The sequence below is a fragment of the Nipponia nippon genome, unplaced genomic scaffold (assembly GCF_047370975.1).
Source record: "Nipponia nippon isolate SJK-2023a ecotype South Korea unplaced genomic scaffold, ASM4737097v1 scaffold_9, whole genome shotgun sequence".
NCBI classification, from domain to species: Eukaryota; Metazoa; Chordata; class Aves; order Pelecaniformes; family Threskiornithidae; genus Nipponia; species Nipponia nippon.
This window is the reverse complement of record NW_028262413.1, coordinates 2336102-2357026: the sequence shown is the minus strand read 5'-3', so window position 1 is coordinate 2357026 and position 20925 is coordinate 2336102. Positions and strand designations below refer to the sequence as shown.

General features: G+C 49.8%; 1 protein-coding gene across 2 annotated transcripts; it reads left to right on the top strand.

Moving 5' to 3' along the window:
* Positions 1-110: 110 nt before the first annotated feature.
* Positions 111-20324, top strand: RAB7A (RAB7A, member RAS oncogene family). Of its 2 annotated transcripts, none has more exons than XM_087745523.1 (6): positions 111-224; positions 16207-16267; positions 17397-17523; positions 18311-18529; positions 19071-19199; positions 19367-20324. In XM_087745523.1, the coding sequence occupies exons 2-6, from the start codon at positions 16215-16217 to the stop codon at positions 19460-19462; spliced, it is 624 nt and encodes a 207-aa protein (XP_087601649.1). In that variant the 5' UTR covers positions 111-224; positions 16207-16214; the 3' UTR covers positions 19463-20324. The 2 variants fall into 2 exon arrangements, with proteins under 2 accessions (XP_087601649.1, XP_087601650.1); XM_087745524.1 differs by lacking the exon at positions 111-224 and adding an exon at positions 12331-12363.
* Positions 20325-20925: the final 601 nt, after the last annotated feature.

The following is a 20925-nucleotide window of genomic DNA, read 5'->3' as shown; positions in this document are numbered from 1 at the left end:
GCAGCCTGCTGTCACGTGACGCGCGGGCCAGCGCTCCCCCTTCCTCCTCCTCCCTCCGCCGGGCGGCGTGCTGACGTCAGGGGCGGCGGGCGGGCCCCGTGACCGGAAGTTGTCGGGGGGAGGCGGAAGTGAAAGCGGGGAGGCGGCGGGGCCCATTAAAGCCGACCGAGGCGAGCGGGGGGTGGCAGCGAGTCTCGGGCGGACGCCGCGGCAACACGCACCAGGTGAGGCTCGGCGGGGCCCCGGGACCGCGCCCTCACCGCCGGGGCGGGCATCCCCTCACGCCAGGGCCTGGGGTGGGTGCGGGTGGCGGCTCCGCCCCGGCCCCTGCAGCCGCCGGGCGGGGGGGGGCCGCCGGGGCGCCCTCCGCAGGGGTGGGGGAGGTGGAGGCTCTGCTTTGGTGCTGCCCGGGCGGGCTCCGCCACCGGGGCCTGGCCCGCCGGGGAGGGGCGGCCTTCGCTTACCCCCGTGGCGGGGTCAGGTGGCCGGCGGCGCCGGGTGCCGAGCTCCCCGTCAGCCGTGCCGGGCTCGGCCCCTCGCTGCCCCCGGAACAATGGGGCTGGGCCGCGGGGGTCTCCCCGGGAGAGGGCTCCTCCGCGCAGCGCTGCGGGAGGGGGGGACCCGCAGGCCTTTGCCGAGATGCGCGTTTCGTCAGGCCTTTGTGGGAGCCTCCCCTCTCCGGAGAGGTTTGCGGAGGCCCGAAGCGGTACCTCCCGGGGAGGAGAGCGCATTGTCCGTGCCGGGCGGTGCTGCCGTGGCTTCCTCCCGAGGCCTGGAGAGGCTTTAGGGCAGCTGGTGGCCGAAGGTGGCCCCAGCGCCGGGCCCTGGGGAAGCGCTGGGTTGGGGTGGTGAAATGCTGCTCTGGGTGGTCGGTGGCTATCGCTTTTAAGATGAGCAGGCTGCCCTGGGAGCAATTAATGTGACAAAACAGGCGGCCGAAGAGACTGGCAGTTATTGCGAAAGTAGCTCTCAGCGTGTGTAAAGCCTGAGTCAGTTCTGAGAAGTATTAGAGTGGATGTTAGAAGTGCTTTTGGCCGTGAGTGTATAATAAGGTAAATTAAATGATAGATATGTTATTAGTCTCCAGGTATATATAGCCTAATAAATATGGAAATACCTAATCATTGTACTTGAGACAACTGCACGGTCTTCCCTGTAAACAGAGGGATTACTTTAGTAGTAAAGCGGCTGTAAAAAGGCTGTTTTAATCTGAAGTAAGGTAGGCAACCTCAGCATCAAAATGAGTATGTCTCGCCCAGTGACTCCAAACCCTTTGAGTCAAAGCGGGAATTCTCAGTATTATATCCCTGAAAACCAAAAATACCTGCTGATAAGCAGAGCTGTTGTGATATGTGTACATGAGGTTTTTTATATGTAAACTGAGAGCACATGACAGAACAAAGTCCTCCCAACTGTAAGCAAGCTGTTCTTTGTTTGACAGTGGCCAATATGGAAGCTTTAAAGCTTCCAGTAGTGGCCACAGGCCGGCCAGCTCTGGCCTGTGCCTGGCACTCAGTGCTTCAGTGTGGGGATTGGGGCTGGGGGAAGCGGAGGGTTCTCTTTTTAGGGGAATAGTACATAACCAGCTGCACCATGGTGTTCGGCTGGCTATCGTTCCAAGGCTTACTTGTGCCCGTACCATGTTCACGGGCTGCGGTGGTACCAGTAGCGTACGATAGAAGCTGCAGCCTTGCCGTGCTTCCAGTGGAGCCAGGCCGCTGGAGTCAGTGCACCCTGCTCTCTCGGTAGCTGTATTTGAGGTTAAAGTGGGTGGAGTCATTTGAATATTCCTTGTTAAATAATCAGGGCTTCGCTGCTGTACTTATGCAGGAAGAACAAGTATACTTGTCTTTTTTTTTTTTTTCCCCCCTTCCCCTTGTGACTTCCAACAGCTGACTGAACACATGACTTGCCCTCCACGAACTAATGAGTAGACCCACCATGCCTGGCCTGAGTCCTCAGAATCCAAAGCGGCTCTAATACTGTTACTTTCAAGTGCTGCCCCCCCCCCCTCTTTTTTTTGTGTGCTATTATGTTAATACTCTACTTCTGGTGTGGAAAAGCTGTAAGATAGGGTTAATCTGACCCCTCAATAAGGAAAACTTTTAAAATCCAATAGCAGTTTCTTGTTTTCCTAACCTGCAGTGAGAAGTATAACTGGTAAGATGCAAGGCAGTAGCTACACCAAACTTCCCTCTTCCCTGTGGTGTCATGCAGCGGTCCATGTCCTCAAATACCCTACTAATCGTTCAACATGGCGCACTAAGAGTTGTACCTTAAAAGGCAGAGGTGCCGAGTTAAGAATTTAAATAACTGTATTGCAGAGACTACACTACAGGCACCCTTGCCCTCCTACCAAAGGCAGTGAATCAAACTCTATGCTGAGTAGCACAGGCATGTTACAACGCTGATGAATCCTTAACTGGAAGTGGAAAATGTACAAGCTCTGCTATAGGCCCTCCTCTGAAATCGCCTAGGGGAGATACCACTTTGCTTGGTTTACTACCCAAAATGAATGCCTGCGGGCAAGAGGGCTAGCAGGTTCAATTTCTGCAGCGCCTTCTTAAAGCTCCTGTTTTAAGACTCTTGTGTTGGAAGGTCATGTGAATTACCTGTTGGAGCAAATCTCTGGCAAAGCCTGTCCTTGAAGAAACATGGCAATTACAATCAAACCATCTGTGCAAAACTATAAATAGCTTTGTCTCTAACATGTATGGGATTTTGGTCTGACTTCTTTGTGAAAATGAGACTGGTTTATGCAGAACTTAACATTTGGCTGTAAACAAAATTGCTTGTGCTTGATTAGGGTGCATTTTTAAATGCTGCATCGTGAGATAGGTGTTTGGGAATAAGGGCTATGGAATAGGGCACTTGGATGTTTGCGTTCTCTAAGACTGGTGGGTGTGTGGGCTCACAGCTACTTACCGGTAGCTGCCCCTGCTGCTATAATATAGCAATTTCTTCAGTAACTGAAGTAAACTGAGCACTTGATAAACAAGAACAGAACCCTCACCTTGCATGCTGCCAGCGTTCCCTAATGTCTTCTGGGCTTCTCCTCGGCTGTGACCTCTTAAGCCCTTGTTGCCAGGGCCTGATGGACCTAAGATTCCCTTGCAGAACTGTAGAGTAATTTAAAGCTTGTCGCCGTGACGGAAGGGAGTCCAGATAAGACCTTACCTAAACGCTGAACTTGGCTGGGCGCTAGCGTGCTTGCGTGCTGCTCGTCTGACAGCAATCCTGCATCCTTCAGAGGCTGAAGTACTTCATCCTTGCACAGCATTGTTTTGATAATTGCAGTTTAATTGCCTGATGAGTTGGAGTTCAGCTGGCTTCCCCCTGCAGCTTTCTAAAATGATCTCTTGTAGTTGCTGTGTAACAGTCTGCCTTCAGACATAGTTAAGTTGTGACAGTAGATTGTGAGGATAAAAGGGTCACTTTCTGCAGTGACAGTCCAAACGTGAGCTGTGCATCTTGAAACTGAATTAGGTATGGGTAATTAATTGAATGACAATAGTTAATACACCATTTTCAGTTCTGCAGTTAGCTCCTCTATTGAAGACCATCTTTCCCTTTAAATGCACCTGGAATAAAACTTCCAAGTGAGTGCCCAAGGTCAGTGGCTCCACATGTGCTGTTCAGAAATAGCAGGCAGCGAAGGGATACCCCCTCTATCACATGGTTGCTCTCTGGCTTCCAGCGTGCTTGTTGCTTTTGTGCTCTGTTCGCGGGGATGCAGCGCTTGAAGCCAGCGTGCTGCTGCATTTTCTGCTCGGTGGAGATCTGCCGTGGTGATGTCATTGTTGCTGTTAGCGCTGTTCCTGCGAGACTGCTCCTCCTCTCCGGTGCCAGCAATGAGCGCTCCGTCCATCGGGGAAGCTGTGTCAACATTGCTGTTGCTAATGCACGGTCGGTGATGGGGAGGGAAGCGAGCTCGTCAGGGCCACTGGAGTGTGTTGATTTACAGCTGATCTCGGATAGCCTTGACTTCTCTTGCTAGGGGATCTGTTCTTGAGGCCATGGCTGTTTTCACAGGGCTGCGAAGCTTCAGGAGGGGTGCACTGCCTTCGAGATGGGATTGAAGTGTGAACTTGAGGCACAGGTTCCTATTTGTATAATTTAAAGGCGCTTGATGTAGTGAGTGACTTGCTCTTGCCTTTCCGTAACTACTTAAAATGCCAGCTTACAGTGACTGATTGTACCTAACTGTACTTGCATGAGTTTTAAGCAGGAATTCCTAAATGAAATCAAGTAGATCTTTATACCGTCAAACAGTATTTTTCTGGAGTCTGTCCTATATCACTGCATAGAGTAGCTTTGGTCACCTGGCAGACAAGCTGGACTAGTGAAGTGGTGGACAAGAAGGGAAGGCAGGCAGCTGGAGCTGCCTTCAGAGGCTACCTGGCTGGAGTACTTGCACCTCACTTGCTGGGCTACCAGTTTATCCAACGAGTCTGTGCTGAACCCTTGATCTCTCTCCAGCTGGGAAGCAGCATCCTCTTGAAAGTAACCTGCTTGGTGCTTGTCTCCCTCAAGTGGGCTGAGTCACTTGGCTCCGTAGCGTTCTCTTCCTCTCGGCTCCCAGACACGGATAATGATATCTGAAATCCAAACTGGCACAGCGGTAACAGTGTCTCAAGCATGAGCAGTGAGGTGGTTGTAACTGAGGCATGCCTAGGCCTGATCCCCCCCCGCCCCCAACAAGAAGATGAGTTTACCAGCACTGCTCTCTTAATCTCACCATGCAAATCACTTCAGTGAGGTTTTTTTGGTCCCTTGTGGAGCTTCATCAAGAGAAGAGCTGAGCTGGTAAAGTATTGATGCAGGATCTGTGCAAGAGATAGGAGGGCATGAAATGTGAGTCTGAAACCGAGCCTCCACAGTAGGAATTCCTTGTTAGGTGCTGACTCAGCTGTCATGGCAAGCTACCTGTTACACTCCCATCCTGGGACTGGTACCGAAATACTTGTCCTTCCTGCTCTGCGAACTGCATTAGCATAGTAAGAGGTATTGAGAGTGTGGAGGATCAGGAGTTCTGCTTGCAGATCAAGGTCTAGTTCTTAGATTGCAACCTATCCCTAGAGGAAACCTCTTCTGTAGAAGATTCATTACTGAGAACAGGACCTTCTGGAATAGATGTACAGGAGTAAGGTTTTTGCCATTAGTGTTGGTCTTGTACTTCTCCACATCTACTTGTCAGGCGGTAGGATCTCCCACCAGTATTTGTCCTATCTCGTCTATCGAGCTCCTGGTGCTGAAGGAGAGACAATATTCACTCTCGGATCTGAATCTCAGGTGTGAGCTACAGGGCCTGGCAGGCCTCCTGAGGGCCGCTGTTTGACTTCAAGGCCTGAACCTTGGTCAAAGTCTCCCTTCAGTCGCTTGTTTCCCACCCAGCGTCTAGGAACCGGTGGAAGCTAGCAGCCAGGAGTAGATAAAGAAGGCTTGTTTGCCACTGACAAGGCCTAAGATCTGTGCTTTGCTTACCACTGCAGAGGTTATCCAACACCTCCTATTTGTGTTTCTAAAACTGAAAGCATGACAGGAATGTGTGAAACCTTAGGAAGCTGTAGACAAAACTAGAAATTAATCTGAGTACTTGCAAAATACTGTCAGATACAGTAAAGATCTAACAACTTTACTGTTTTAGTGGCCTGGCTAACTTGCACTATTTTGAATTGGTCAGCCTTATCTTCTGGACACGAAGATTAAAACCCAGCTGCCCCTGGCACTGTGCTTGATTTACAGAAAGAAATGGGGGAATTGTGTTCAGAGGGATGGCCTGATGCGAGAACTGTGCTGGGCTATTGGTATTCATATAGGGGTTACTGAAACTGTTGGTTGGCTCTTCTGGTTGGGTGGCTGTGTGCCCAAAGGCTGACAGACAGGACTGTATAAACCAGGCAGTATGGGCACTATAGCTGTGTTCCAGTTAGTAGTATAAGATTTGTCTTGCTTGATTTGGCAGCTCTCCACCAAGGAGACCGTTCTGGTAGAGGCATGGCAACATGGAAGCTCTACTGGTATAGCTGAAATGCTTTGCGTAGGCAAGGCCCTTAGTCAAGACACATGGCTTGTTGCCTAGTGTCTCCCAGCAGCCAGCAATGTGCTCAACTCTCCTCCCACATCCTGAGATTGTCTCCCCCAGGGCAGAATAGGGGAAGTTGAGCTTGCTCTGATACAGGGGGAGGGGTGTTAAAGCAAGCATGCCTGTTCTTGTAACAGCTTGATCCTTGGGGAAAATCAGCTGGGAACTACCTGATATGCTGTAGCATTTACAGGGGAACCGCTTCCTCCTGGAAGGTGGGGGCACAGCAATACTGATTCTTGAATGACAATGTAACTTGAGCCTCCAAAAGAAGGGTAGCTGAAGATCTTCAGGTGCTCGCCGTCAGCCTGTTAGGGCTCTGTATATGTCTGCCCATTCCTGGGAGAAAGATAGCCTGTGGTATAAGGGCCCTTCAGCTGCTGGAGGAGCTGGTGGACTAAGAAACTTCATGACTGCAAGCATCCAGCTTTCAGTGGAGCTTCTGGGTATGGCGTTCTCACAGAGCTGTCTTCCTATAACCTGAAGACTCCCACTTCAGCAGCCCTGGCTTTCTGTCTGGGAATCCTGGTCTTGCTACTGTGTGGCATTGGCTCTAAAGGGCCTTCCTGCACTCCTCTCCTGCGCACAGCTGCAGTCTCCAGATACCCGCTACCTGCTGTGGAGGTGATGGTGATCATCCTCGGGTTGCTGAGGAGCAAAGTGATCCATCCAGGATGGCTGTCCAGCATAGCTGGCTGCATCGCTGGGGACGCTTTCTGCAGTCCCCTCCCTCCCTTGGCTCAGGGTGTTTATCACCCGGAGGAACCTACGTCTGCTGCTGTAATCTTAGGCTAAGCAGCAGTCTGGCAAAGTAATGTTCCTGTAGACAGCAAGAAGTGACCTCCAGACCTTTCCCACTGCTCCTAAGCACACTAGTGGTCTGACGAAACATGCAGAGGCCCACCTGCCTTGGTACTGTAAGCAAATGCATTTCTGTGCTTGTTTTGCTCCCACTTTCTAAGCATGTAGTCAGATCAACATGATACCTCCTCGAGAGAAGGTGGCTGCTGTGATATCTAAACCGGTAGAGATCAGTTTCTGAGCTTTATACCTTCCTGGATTGAGGGTGGGGGCTAGTCCTACGTAGTTTGGACACTTCTAGGGTAGAGTCACAACTCCTAACAGCAGCTTTAGAGCAAGGAACTTGTTCAGTTCCACATCTAGTATTTAAACATTGTGCAGGCATAAAACAACTCTGATCCTGGAGAAATGCCGGGAGGTGTAACAGGGCTGTGAATCAGTGAGGCTTGGACTGGAGAACTTGGCTTTGAGCACTCGGGCTTCGAGCCTGACTGATCATGTGCATCAGTGCCTCTCAGGAACGCAGCGCTCTCCAAATCGCAGCACTCGCAGCCCTAACGGAGCCGCAGCTGCGCTGAGACCTCAGGCAGGGCAGACCCCTTCCCACGTGCGAGTCCTGTGATTCCACTGCAGACATGGCTCCTACCGGTGCCATTGCTTCTGCATTCCCGCTGTCATCTGGACTCTGGCAAACTGGCTACTGGCATGTCAGCTTCCAAGGAGCTCTTTGAGCCCTGGCCCACAGCAGGGATGCGTCCTAGAGCCTCCAGCTGGGGACTGAGGGTATGTCTGAGGCAAGCTAAAACCTTATTGCCACTGAAAGGAGCGTCTTCCCCAGCACTGGCTCCGGACCTTCCTTGATCACACCAAGAGCCTATTCTGCTCACAGCTGTTCCAAAGCTTTTGCTTTCCAGCTGGGTTTCCTACCTGTTTCCCCAAGCTGCACGTTGCCCCATCGTTCTCTCCCTTAGCACTTTCGTAAGAGCATGTTATCCAGGAACAGGATGCAGCAGAGTGTGTGTGGGCCTGGTGTCATACCCATCTGGTAGCTAGCTCATGGACCAGGAGTTCATGGAATCACAGAATGTGTTGGGATGGACGGGACCTTTCAAGCCCATCCAGTCCGTCCCCCCTGCCATGGGCAGGGACATCTTCAACCAGATCAGGTTGCTCAGAGCCCCGTCCAGCCTGGCCTTGAATGCTTCCAAGGATGGGGCATCTACCGCCTCTCTGGGCAACCCCTTCCAGTGTTTCACCACCCTCATTGTAAAAAATTCCTTCCTTATATCTAGTCTGAATCTCCCCTCTTCTAGTTTAAAACTATCACCCCTTGTCCTGTCGCTACAGGCCCTGCTAAAAAGTCTGTCCCCATCTTTCTTATAAGCCCCTATTATTATCGTTATTGGCTATTAGCACCCTGTGACACCGGTTCGGCGCTCGCATTGAAGCGGCCAGTGAACTGAAGTGGAAGCCCTGTGGCTGAGCTGTAGCTGGCTGGTTCCTGGGCTTCACTTGGTCCTAGAGCAGCTCCTCTGGCACTGGAGGCTGCAACTCCACCCTCAAAATGAGGTGGAAACTTACTGCAGACAGCTGTAGTCTAAAAAGCCGGTTCCTCTGGGATACTGAAACATGTTTTAAGATTCTATTTTGATCTGAGCCATGTCAGTGTGCTAGCAACAAGCATCTAAAGCTCGAGGCTGTTCCTCAAGAAGGGGAAGCTTTTGGCTGAGTACTCTCAGGTGGGGGTGGGAGATGCTGGACAGCATACCTCCACCTGACAACTTGCAGTATAATGTTTTACACAAGGTATCAAAAATTAATTTGTAGCTGATGCTCCCAGCTCCCTGAACAGAGGTAATTCCTGCCTCGCAGGGCTGGCTGGGAAAGGTACCAACTGGACAGAAGCCTGCTCTTGGTGAAACTGCAGTAAGTAGCAGGCAGCCTAGCTGCTGCTCCTGAGGAGGGAACGATGAGCTGTGCTTGAGCTCTTGGCTGGGTACCAGCAAGGAGGGAATATGCTGGTTGGAACAGCAACGTAAACGTGTGGGGAGGAAGGAGGTGGAAAGCAGCTCTGAGATGCTACTGATGCAGCAGCAGCTAGAGTGTACCCTTCTGTGAAGCTGTCACAGGAATATCTTGCAGCTGCTATTGGTGTGGGCTTCTCTTCAACTGACTGCTTCTCTGTGTGCATCAAGGAGGCCTGAAAGTGCCTCCAAAGCACCTCTCTTGACTGGAGGAGCCCATTGCCCTAAAAAGCAACCCATTTACAGAGAGCAGTTCTTGCAAGTTGTCAACTCGAATGGCAAGATGTTCCTAATTTGCTTTTTAGGCACAAAGCCAGCACGTGTCCCCAGTAAATGTGAGGCTTTCCTAGATGGGATCTTCCAGCCAACTGGGGAAGCTGAGCTACTAGTAGACCTGTCATGGGAGTGGAAGAGGGTACTGTCCTGCTTGTGCAGCCCTTGTCAATGCAAGACTCAACTTGCTGTTAAAACTTCATGTGCTTCTGTAGCAGTCCTCAGTGCGAGGACGCTAGGCACTTGTTCCACTTGTAGAGCACTCAAATTTGGTAAGGAAAATATGCAGGCTCTGTCGCAGTCAAAAAAAATCAAAGGCAGGCTTATTTCTAGTTTCTTCCTTAAAGGCAGCTTGGCACCTCTTAAGCCATATTCGTATGAAAGCACCAGCCCCTGCTGATTGTCCTCTGGCTAGCGCTCAGCTTTTTCCCAGCTGAAAGGACAGGGCTTCTGCTCTGCTCGCAGGCTGTTGTGTCGCTCTCGGGAGAACACAAGTGAGAGATGTTAGAGGTTGATATCTGCTGGTCTCAGGTAGGCAGTGATGTCAAATCGCTCAAGCTGTCACTTGTTTGCTAATGCAAAGCTACACCTTGTTAGCAATGTCTGTGTGACCAGGTAGTTGGAACCAAGCTGCTGTTGTTAAATTGTATTGGTAAAACTTATTCAGCTCCACCTTGAGCTCCTGCTGCAATTAGAGATTGAGGCTTCAATACAAAGGGTGCCTGGACCACTTGGGTGCTCTGCAAGTGGGACCTGTGGTCCTGGTCAGCTAATGGCAATCACAGGCGCTCTGCCTTTCTGCAGGATGAGGCCTCGCATTTTCAGGGTAGCTGAATTGGAACAAATTCATGTGTCTACTCAAAGCCTCAGCTAAACTTGGCTTGATAAATCACGGCAGGGTACAGTGTGACCATGGGGCAAGTGATATGTGCCAGTCTGGTGTGCTTGATCCTGTAAGAATGGGATAAACATCCAGTGAGCATCTCATTTCAGTGGCTGAAGGTCTAAGCAGACATAAGCCCCTGAGGTGCCAAACATGCTAGGGAACTTGCTACTTCTGGGAAGGAACTGGTTTAATCTGACTGAGTTGGTCCTGAATCATTCTTCCAGCTTCAGTTTCCTTGAAGAAATGCAGAACCATTGGAGGGGGGGGAATAAAAATAGCTCTTTGGTGTAGTACAGAGACTTAATGCTTTGCAGCCTCCCCCATGCGAGAGAACAGTGAGCAGAGGTGGTGTTTCTGTGTTGGAAAAGCACTTAGCTGCATTTCAGGACGCTTTTCCTGCATTTCAGGACAGGAGGTTCTTCCAGCGTTCAAGTGTGGCTGTCTTCTGCTCAGCCTGGTCGCTGTGGTGAGCCCACCGCAGTGCATGGTATCCCCTAATGGAGTACTGCTCTCCGGATGGGCTTTCTCATGGTTGTGTGTCTTTGCTAAAGGTCCTGTGATATAGTGGAGAAGTGAATGCTCTGCTTATCAGCCACAGCACCCAGAACAGACCTGCAGTGCTTCAGGTTCCTTTTTGTGCAGTGCCTTTTTGTGGAACACCTACTTGCTCTTGCGCTGCCTGCTGGGGCGGGGGAGCAGAACTAGGTATTTGTAAGTGCCACGGTGAGTTTAGCTCTGCTTGATGCTTGCTCACCTTGTCGGCATAGTGTTAAATATCCCCGGCAAAGGACACAAGGTGAGAGGTGCAGTCCAACAGCCTTGCTTCAGTGTTCAGCTGATTTCCAGCAGAAGGTGCAGATGGCAGCCTGGTAGATGTAGGAGCAGAGAACTCCTGGTCAAATGTCCCAGTTCTTCTAGCCTCTGCATAGCCATGCTTTGGTTCTTGGTTAGGATTGTGACTTGAACTGGTTGATAGCAAAGCTGCAACAGTAAGGACTGCTCCAGCGGCTTGTCTGCAGATTCCAAACTGGTATGGGTGTGCTGCTGCTTAGGGAGCTGTTGTCTTCCATGGAGGTGAGATTTCCCCCCCAAGGCTAGCTACTTTCCTGCTAAAACTGTCCATGAGCAACTTAACAAGGTGTTCCTATCGCAAGGTCTACTTCTGTTAAAGGATAGCTAATCTAAGAGATCTGGTGGGCCATCAATGCAAGCTCCTACTGTTCTTTGCTTGTACCAACCTAATTAATATTAAAATGCCTGCATTGTGACTTGACACATGTGAACATCTCTGAGGAATCCTTAACCATCCATTTCTGCTTTGAGTTAAAGCAGCTGTCTTAACAGAGCAAGTGAAAGGACAGTTGTAATGTACTCTGAAGCAACACGGGAAGCCTAATTGGATTTGTCATATGGTTTTATTTGCTCTCGCATCTGAGGACCTGTAGCACTATGGAGCTTCATAGGACAGTTTTTGACTCTTCTTTTCAGGTCAGTTAAGCCAGTAACACTTGCAGGTGAGATGTTAGGGGTTCTCCCTTGCTGCTCCAGCAGGCCAGCCTTAGAAAGGTAATAACACTACTGGGGGAAAGAGCATGCGATACCAGGCTTAATCTCATCAGGGTCAACATACTGTTAATGGCTTGTTTGCTTAGAGGGATAGGCATTAAAAATGGAGTGGAAGGACTCCTCTCCTGTATTGGAGGCAGCTGTGTCATGCCTTTGGCACCAGTTAAGCCAGGAGGAGGAAGGAATGCTGACTGGTCTCCTGACTGACGGGACGTTTCCGATGGTTCCTGAGCAGGGCTAGCTGGGTGTGCTGGTAGGCTGTGTTCCGAGCAGTCATGCAGGTGACCTCGCTCCAAGAGACATCACGCAGTGTAAAACAGAACTGATGTCTTGGATCAAATCTTAACAAACAGGTTTTTCTTCATGATATCTCTGAAAAAAGGAAGTGTTTGTTCAGAAATGCTCCTGGGACTGGATGTGAGCCCTGTGTGAGCTCGCACACTGCCATCTTAAGGGCTTACGTGACTCTTACAGGATGCTGCTCTAGAGTAATTATACCAAATATCATAAAGCAAGACAAGCTGCATATATGGTGCAAAATAGTCTTAGACTTGGATACCACTGACTCAGCACTATCACGGTTTTGATCTCAACTCAAGCTGAGCTTGCTCTTCGCAAGAGCATGGGGGAAACCCTGCACAGCCTACATCTTAGCTTAGCTCGGTAATCTAATGTTTCTTGCAGGTGTGACTGGAGAAACTCCTCATGTGAACTAACTGCTCCTTCAGGTATTCAAACCTGCTTTGTCTGTGAGCTAAAGCTATATTCTTCTTGGTCTCCTTTAGGTGATTCTGTCCTAGCAAGGTTCACCAGAAATGAGATCTGTGTAGCTTAGGGCATCTATGTGGGCTCCATTTCTGGGACACAAGGCAGTAATGAACCTACTCAATGCCATGTAATGTGAGAAACAGCCTGTGTTAACAAGGGAATAATCATAAATTGCCTTTGACTTCAGGCAAGCAAATCTTTGAGTACTGAACCTGACCCAGGGTTGGTTGATTGCATCTTGTTCTACTGACACAGCAAATGGCATGCTGTAACCAGGATCGATTGAGGTATTTCTGAGCTTATTTGAACTGCAATGTGTGGAAGCATCCTCTGCCATGAAGATGTAGTTGCTGTTGGCTTAGTATGAGCTGAAGTCACCGAAATCCTTTGCCTGGTGTTAAGGAGACTGTAGTAAGGCTTCGCTTACAGGATCTTCAGAGAGCACTAGTGTCTTTCATTTCCAGTACCTGAGCTTGTTAAGAACGCTGTGGCTGGAAGCCAACATTGGAGGAGGCATGGTATCCTGTCCTTGGAGTAGTTTGACTCTTTGGGTTGCTTCATAAGAAACCCTAGTTAAAGCAACGGGGATGTCTTCAATCCATCTAGGTTGAAGATCTCGCTAGGACCAGGCAGACCTCTGTTTAGCACAAACAGCCGCTTTAAAGCTGGAGCTGCTGTTGGAGACCTGCTCGGCCACACAGAAGGTGGTAAGGATAAGGGAAACAGCAAAGGTGGTGCTATAGAGAGCAACTCGATGCTACTTAAGCTTAGAGGGGTTTCCTTCTATAGGAAGGCTCCAGGAGATGAAGCACTGGTACTTCCTCCAAGACCTGGAGACATGGTCTCCTCTCCAAAGGCAAAGTCTCTTCTTGTACTGGGCAAGGAATAGCTCTGAAGTGTTGGTCTGTTCATACCTGTAATGAGAAGGCTAACAAGAGGCCTTGGCCCATCAACTGACTGGGCTTCAAAGCAGCATTGATCAAGCCTAGTAGAACAGGGGTGGGAAACTCTGGGCAGTGTCCGCTGCTGGCCCCTGGCAGGACTGGAGTTCCTCCCCGTCTCGTGGCCCACACTGAATACCAAGCTGAGGCAGCTCCTTCTGTGCTATGGCTCATATCCGTTGCATCACCTGGGATGGAAGCTGAGTGTCTCACCTGACCAGTGTTCATCAGGCAGTAGTAGCCCTTCACACGGATGGGGTAGCCCGCCAGCTATGACGAGAAGGCAGTGTCAGGGCTGACTCAGACTTCCTTCCCATGTCCGCAGGTGGCTGCGCTGCTGAGCTACTTCCAAGGTAATGAGACTTGACAGATCAGTTTCCCCTCCCTTCATAGTGGGACTTCAGGCTGTGTTGAGCTTGGGTGCCAAGCATCCAGTGGGATTTAGTGTTGTAATTTAGGGCTCTGTAAATCCCTCCCTGAGCATGAGAACTAATGCCAGCTTGTCCAAAGCTGCTTTGAATACCAGAGAGCAGTGAGCTGCAGCAGCCAGTGGCAAGCGATACTGAAAACACTCAAAGGAAAATAGAAGCAGTACATGCTGGGTTCTGGCACAGTCACTTCAGGGTGAGTTGTTTTCTCCTGTCCTGAGGAAAACGGGTGACTCTCACACTGGACCTGAACCTATACAGATGTTTTCCATGACAGTTCAGTGTACACAGCTGTCTTTAAGCTGTTTGGAAGCTCTGCTTCCTTGCTTCTTGCTCGGTCTGGGCTGATTGTGCTGCAGAAGCCTCTGGCTTGGCTAGCACAAGTGTCACTTGTGCTGCGTGCTTTGAAAACGCAGGAGGTGCGGCCCGCTTGAAGGAGCTTACGTGGTCTGTTCTCCCCACGGCTATAGAGGAGATGAGCTATGGAGTGTGGATCTTGGCAAGAGCAGAAGCAGGACTAAACGTTGGGGTTGTTGACAACTTTCAGCTGGCTATATCTTGGCTAGTATAGCGGGGCTGCCAGTCGATCATTGAGCAATGCAGTCCAGTGTAGACAGCCTTGGAAAGGAGAGGTGTTTACGCTTGGAGAGACTGTCCTGTGCAGCTCTCTGGCATCTGTTAACACCCATCTAAGGATAGCATGAGCTCTGTGGGTGGCCTGTCGCTGCTGTTCACTCAACAGCCTCTGGCTGTTATCTTCTCAGCAGTGTTTCCCATCTAGATGTATCATTAGGTGCACAAGGTAGGTGCAGTCCAACAAGGTGTAGCTGTAAGTGCAGCACAGCTTCTGCAGCATTCACTGATAGCAAAATTTAAAGACTGCATGTCTCCTAACACTCAAAGGTTGAGATGATTAAGACTTTTTGCAACTGGACTCTGCATCTAATAAGAGGCTCCTACAGCTTGGAGCATGTTACCTCCTGTAGTAGTGGGATGAAGTGGGTTGCAGTTATCTAGCAGCTTAGGCTGTTGCATATCCCAGGAAACACATAAGACCAAGTTGCTCAGAAGACATATATCCATGTTGTAGAAGAGAAGGCCTCCTTAGCGGTGAAAGTCAGGAATAGCTCCTGAAGAGTAGGAGTTGTGTGGTGCAATGGATGTGGTGTAGCAGAATGGGAATTTTAGGGTAACCAAGTCCCCATATAAGGGCTTAATACATGCAGCCTGTTGTCAAGGGTCTTTGAACTCGAGCAGCAGAGCTATAATCGTCTTCTGACTCCTCTTGCTGTATAGAACCTGCAGAGCTCCTCAGGGAAAGCCAAGGAGTCCTTGTGGTGTGGACCAGGTCAGTACCAAACCAGGATCTGATCAAGCCTGAGCACCTAAGAATGGTTTGTCCCATCCCAGACCTCATGGTAGGAAGGGCATGCTCAGCCACTAATAGCAAGACGCGGTGCTTGCTCTCGCTGTGCTAAAGCACATCCAGAAGTGTATTCAGGCCTGCTGCAGCTTGATGTACTTCTAGCTTCTTCACTGGGACCTGGGAGCAGGTAAGAGTGTGGATCTCTGGAGCTCAACTCTCACTCTTGCTAATTGGATGGACCATTAGTGGCCTGTTTAGAGCCACCAGCAGACTGGAGTCATGGCAGGACGCACCCGAACAAACAACTCCTCGTCTAACAGAGCAACAGACTGAACGCTGCGAGGTTTGTCGCTGTAGCCTTACTTGTCCTTCCACCGAAGGTGAGGGGGCAGCAGTTAGCTTCACATGCTCTCAGCAAAGCCGCGGAGTCTGGTAGCAGTTTGCCTTGTAATTCAGCGGGCCTGTGTGGTTTTGTTGCGACTGCTTCAACCACAGCGTATCCTTGGGACTCAACACTTTCACAAAGCACAGCTGCTAGAGAAAGCTATCGCTTCTCTAAGCTGAACCTGTGAAGTGGAGGAAGACCATTTTTTTTTTTTTTTCTACTGGGAAACTACTGAACAGCATGGAAAAAGCTTGAGAGTGGTATTAGACACGTCTCTGCTTACATCTCACTTAGTAGCATGTGTAAGAATTAGCCTGTGTTGGGAGCTGATAGGCTTTACTGCATTGCCCCTGGTGAGGCTAAGGGAGATGGCCTAGGCTAATATACCCACAAAATGGCCTGGAAATAGGGTCCAAAATGGACTTTGTGCTGTAAAGGATGAGGGCTTGGCTCATCTACCTCTTGCTATTAAGTTGCCGCTACTGGTCTGACATGGCCCTGCCCACGAAATGGGCAAACACCTGGTTAGTGCTCACGCGTAGCCTTGAACTGAAGCAGCCTGGTTTCAGGAGTGCTGGGTCCTTGCTGGGAGTCGGGTTTCTCAGACTCCAAACTTGCTGCTTTCTGCCTTGAGGAATGACATGCTAATGGTGTCTGATGGGATTGTGCCTCTTCCTTTCTAGTGTAAAAGATGACTTCTAGGAAGAAAGTGTTACTGAAAGTCATCATCCTTGGAGACTCTGGGTAAGTGGAGGAGCCTTTAAGCTGCTAATCTGCATCTGGCTGGAGCAGTGCTCTTGACTAGTGGGAACCTGGATGCACTGTAAGAAACCAGCAGTGCTGGGAGGAGAGATTTTACAGCCCCAGATAGCTGTGTTACCTTATAGCTCTTCACCGCCCTCTGTCCTGAATATGTCCCTGCAGTTTAGTATCTTGAAGTTCTGCCATGATATTAAACAGGGGAAATGTGGTGGGCAGACCTGGTAGTCCAACTGGATAGCCTTTCTGCAAGGAGGCTGTGTGGTGTTGAAATGAGTGTTTCACTTAAATTTAAAAAAAAAAAAAAAAAAAAAAACACCAAACCAAACAACCCACAAACAAAAAAACCCCAACCTAAAACCACTAGTAAGCAATCTTAGGTGACTTCTTAAAAACTCTGCCTCTGTCAGAGGCATACTTTATGTGGAGCCATCTGCTTAGCTTCTGTCTGATCTGGCTGGAGCCTGCCCCTTGGAGTGAAAGGCTTTGCTGTGCGCTGTTGAGCAAGGAGTCTGCTCGGCTGGTACAGGTTCCTTGCTGTGCAGGCTGTAACCTGACTCCCATGACACAAGGCTTATTTATACCTCTGTGCCCAGCAAGCTGTTGATCAGGGAGTGTTTCTCAGCCACAGAGAGGGCATGTGAGCCTCTAAGCTGGCTCTCCGGGGAGGATCTCCACCTCGGGGTGCCTAGCAGATGTGTATGTGAGCTGCTGCCAGCTGAGATTATTCCTCCACCTCCTCCTTCGGCAGAGGCTGAAGATGACTGTTTCTGGTGGGTTGCTCTGGGGCACTTCATCTTCTTCCAAAATTGCCCTCATAATCATAATGTGATGCATGGTCCTTACCCAGGATTGGATTACTGATGGGGAAACAAGGTTTCTCAAGACTGTAATCCTTGGGATCCTTAGGTAGCTAATGCTCGTACTCAGCATATTGCCTCAGCATCTATTGCTGTAAAAGCCCCTCCTTGCAGAGGTGGGTGCATTTTCTCTGGTTGAAAGGCCAGGAGGCTACGGTGGAAGGCAAAGGGCACTGGGATGGTCTGTTCAGGGTGGTTAATTCAAACACTGTTGTAGAAACAGCCTACCTAGTCTTTTTTGTCTTTCTGTACAGGGTGGGAAAGACATCGCTCATGAACCAGTATGTGAACAAGAAATTCAGTAACCAGTACAAGGCTACGATAGGTGCAGACTTCCTGACAAAAGAGGTCATGGTGGATGACAGGCTAGTGACAATGCAGGTAAGGAGTGACTGCGCTCCCTGCTGCAAGGGGTGCCTGGCTGCCTAGGCCACACTTGTGTGGAAGGATCTGCTCCAGCGCAGTCCAGAGCAGCACAGGGGTCGGTGTACAGGGTGTGAATATTGTTTGCACTGAACTGCTCTTGGCCGTAGGTGCTGCTGGGCTTCGCTACAAATCTGTGCATGGGCTGAACAAGGGAAGGCAAAGATCAGTTTGGACTCTGGCTTTGCCAGACCCAGTTTAAAAAAACAGCATTTGGTGCTGTCAGTAAACTAGATCTTGTTAGAAAGATGCACTTCTCTAGTGTTCAGGAACTGGGAAGGGCTGGGAAAGGATTCCTTAGGTCAATGACTCGTGCTGCCCTGAGTCCCGTGGGTATAGTGTTAACCTACCAGTCCGCTTATGTCTCTGGTATCTGAAGCTTTCATCTCTCCATGGTGAGACTGACTGCAAGGGAACAAAAGCCCTGTTGCAGCCATCAGAGGAGTGTTTGGACTGTGCTGGTACCCAAGTGCACCCAAGCACTGCCGGCAGGTCACCTCATACCCAAGTCCTGCTTGCCCAGAAGATGTCCCTTGCTGAGGCTGAACACAAAAAGGGTTAACTGTCTTTCTGTTTCTGGCTCTTGATATTTACTGCCTACAGAAATTCCCAAGCCTTCAGGTGCTCCTCTCTGGCTGGCTGGGGGCTGTAGGTGCCTGGTGGGGAGTTTTGAAATGAATGCCCTAATTGTGGACTGACTCTGTCAGAGTAGAGCTGGCTCATCTGCCCTGTCTTTTTGCTCCAGATATGGGATACAGCAGGACAAGAACGGTTTCAGTCTCTGGGAGTTGCCTTCTACAGGGGAGCAGACTGCTGCGTGCTGGTGTTTGATGTCACGGCCCCCAACACATTCAAAACCCTAGACAGCTGGAGGGACGAATTCCTCATTCAGGCCAGTCCAAGGGATCCTGAGAACTTTCCTTTTGTTGTGCTGGGAAACAAGATTGACCTAGAAAACAGACAAGTGAGTACTGGGACTTGCTAGCCTCCTCTTAGGAAATTGCTGGAGTGGGAGACCTTGTAGGAACACGGGAGGGTTATCTGAGAAACGGGAGTGGGAGGTGCCCGAGTGTGGCTCAGCTGTTGTGTGCCACTGGGGAAGAGTTTCTCCTGCCTGGAGAGGTCAAACCCCTGCGCACAGCATGCTCCTGCCCACTGGTGGAAGGATTGCAGCAGCTCCCTGGGTAGATGCAAGGAGAGGAGCTGATTCTCCTCCTCCAGGATTGCTGAGAAACTCCTGTGGGAGCAGGTCCCCGCTCTGCGGATGCCTGAGCAGTCTGTGCCCGGTCGCATCTTCCTTCGGCGTGGTGCTCCTTGCCCCGGGGCTGAGTGTGTCCGGTGATGGGCAGCAGTCTCCTGCGCTCTGTATCAAGGCTGTAGTTTTGATGAGGTCAGAGCTGCTGTCATAGCTCAGGTTGGCTGTGAGGGGTCTCTGGCCTTGCCCTGGAAATAAAATCCCCTTCCTGCGTAGCTGAAGGTGGTGATGCTGCTCTCTGTCCACCCAGGTCACCACAAAACGGGCGCAAGCCTGGTGCTACAGTAAAAACAACATCCCCTACTTTGAAACCAGTGCCAAGGAGGCCATTAATGTGGAACAAGCTTTCCAGACGATTGCACGAAATGCACTTAAACAGGTAGGGAGGGGGCCAGTGGGTGCCCTGTGCCGGTCCTGCCTGCCGCGCTCAGCTGCTGCCGGCAGCCTTGGGCTCTCCGACAGCTTTTCCCAGCCGAGAATGGCTCCTTGCATGCTCGGAGCTGCCTGTGGAGCTGTGGCACTAACTCCTCCCTTCTCTCCCACTAGGAAACCGAAGTGGAGCTTTACAATGAATTCCCCGAACCCATCAAACTAGACAAGAATGACCGAGTGAAGGCTTCTGCGGAGAGCTGCAGCTGCTGAGGGGAGAGGGAGGGGTTGAGCACAGTCCTTCACAAACGAATATCACACTTAGGCCTTCAAACACACAGCCCCTCTTCTGTGTTTAAAATGAAATTAAAAAAAAAAATAAATTTCCATCTCCAGCTGCCAAAAGCCACCCATCTCCCATGAGCATCTGTGAGTCCCGCACTTCAGAGCTCACGTCCCCGCACCATCCACATCACACTTCATGGTAACAGACCTTTCTCTTAGTTTAAAATGGAAACTCTGATGTATGTTTGGAACTGAATCTAATTCCAGGTGTCCAATGGAGAGAAACTGTTTACAGGTAATCTGTGTGACAAATTACATACATTTTTAACTGTCTTGTGTTTTCCCCTGTGAAGGCTGCAACTGGAAAGGCTGATTACCCATAGTTCATTGCAAGCTCAGCACTCAGTCCAACTAGGTTGAGTTTTGTATGTATCTCTGTTAATGCTTGTTACTTTTAACTAATCAGATCTTTTTACAGTATCCATGTATTATGTAATGCTTCTTTAGGAAAAATCTTATAGTACATGTTAATATATGCAACCAATTAAAAATGTATAAATTAGTGTAAAATTCCTGAACGACATGTTTGAGTACTGAAACACAGATTGTGTAGAAAGTGAGGAGGACACTTGTGAACTGCAGCGTGCTAGTGACACAAAGTCCAGATAGAGGCAGTATTCTGTACAGTAGAGATGAACTATGTAAGCCGCCTTGTTTTGAGGCCGAAAAGGCTTCATCTTCTGGGAAAAATCTGTCTGGCTTCCTTGTATCTAAATTCTCAGATTTGCATAACAGCATTGATATGCACACTGGATTATTGGATTTGAAATTAAATACAGCTATGAAATGACCTCATTTGTTCACCTCCCCTGCTGCTTAACTCCTAACATCCTGGAGCGAGCGTGAGAAGGAGCCAGAGCCGAGGTGTCCCAGTGGCTCTGTCCTGTGGAAGGAGCTCCTCTCCCTCCTGGGTTGTGGTAGCTGTTTCTCGATGAATGACCTGGACTATGAATCTTCCCTTTCTTCTTACTGACTGCTAATCTGGATTTTTGGTATGGAAAAACTTGGCAATCTAGTCCCTTTCCTCTCTTCCTTTCTTCCTGGTATTTGTTCTTGCGTTTGTAGCTTGCTTAAATGGAGCCCTTCTACCTGTTTTCCAGAGGTCTACATTCTAGTACGTAGGCTGAGCTCTTATGTAAAGAGACAAACATGATGCCAATAAACTTAACAAGAACAAACCTTCTTGTTTACTCCTGTTTCTGACTCTCTCTTTTTTTTTTTTTTTCCCCCCCCCTCACTAACATGCTTTCTTCCCTCTGTCTAGTCACCGTTTGAGCAAGCCAGTGCCTGCTAATGAAGGATGTTTGTGCTTCCTCCTTACTATACAGCCTGTTTTCGGGAGTGGGCTGAGCAGGCCCTGCGTGCTTGGCTGACCGGGACTGTCGTAGGGC

Coding starts and splice junctions, on each gene's coding strand:
- RAB7A (XM_087745523.1), top strand. CDS start 16,215: ATGACTTCTAGGAAGAAAGTGTTACTGAAAGTCATCATCCTTGGAGAC. Junction 16,268..17,396: donor ATCATCCTTGGAGACTCTGG/GTAAGTGGAGGA, acceptor CTTTCTGTACAG/GGTGGGAAAGACATCGCTCA. Junction 19,200..19,366: donor CACGAAATGCACTTAAACAG/GTAGGGAGGGGG, acceptor CTCTCCCACTAG/GAAACCGAAGTGGAGCTTTA.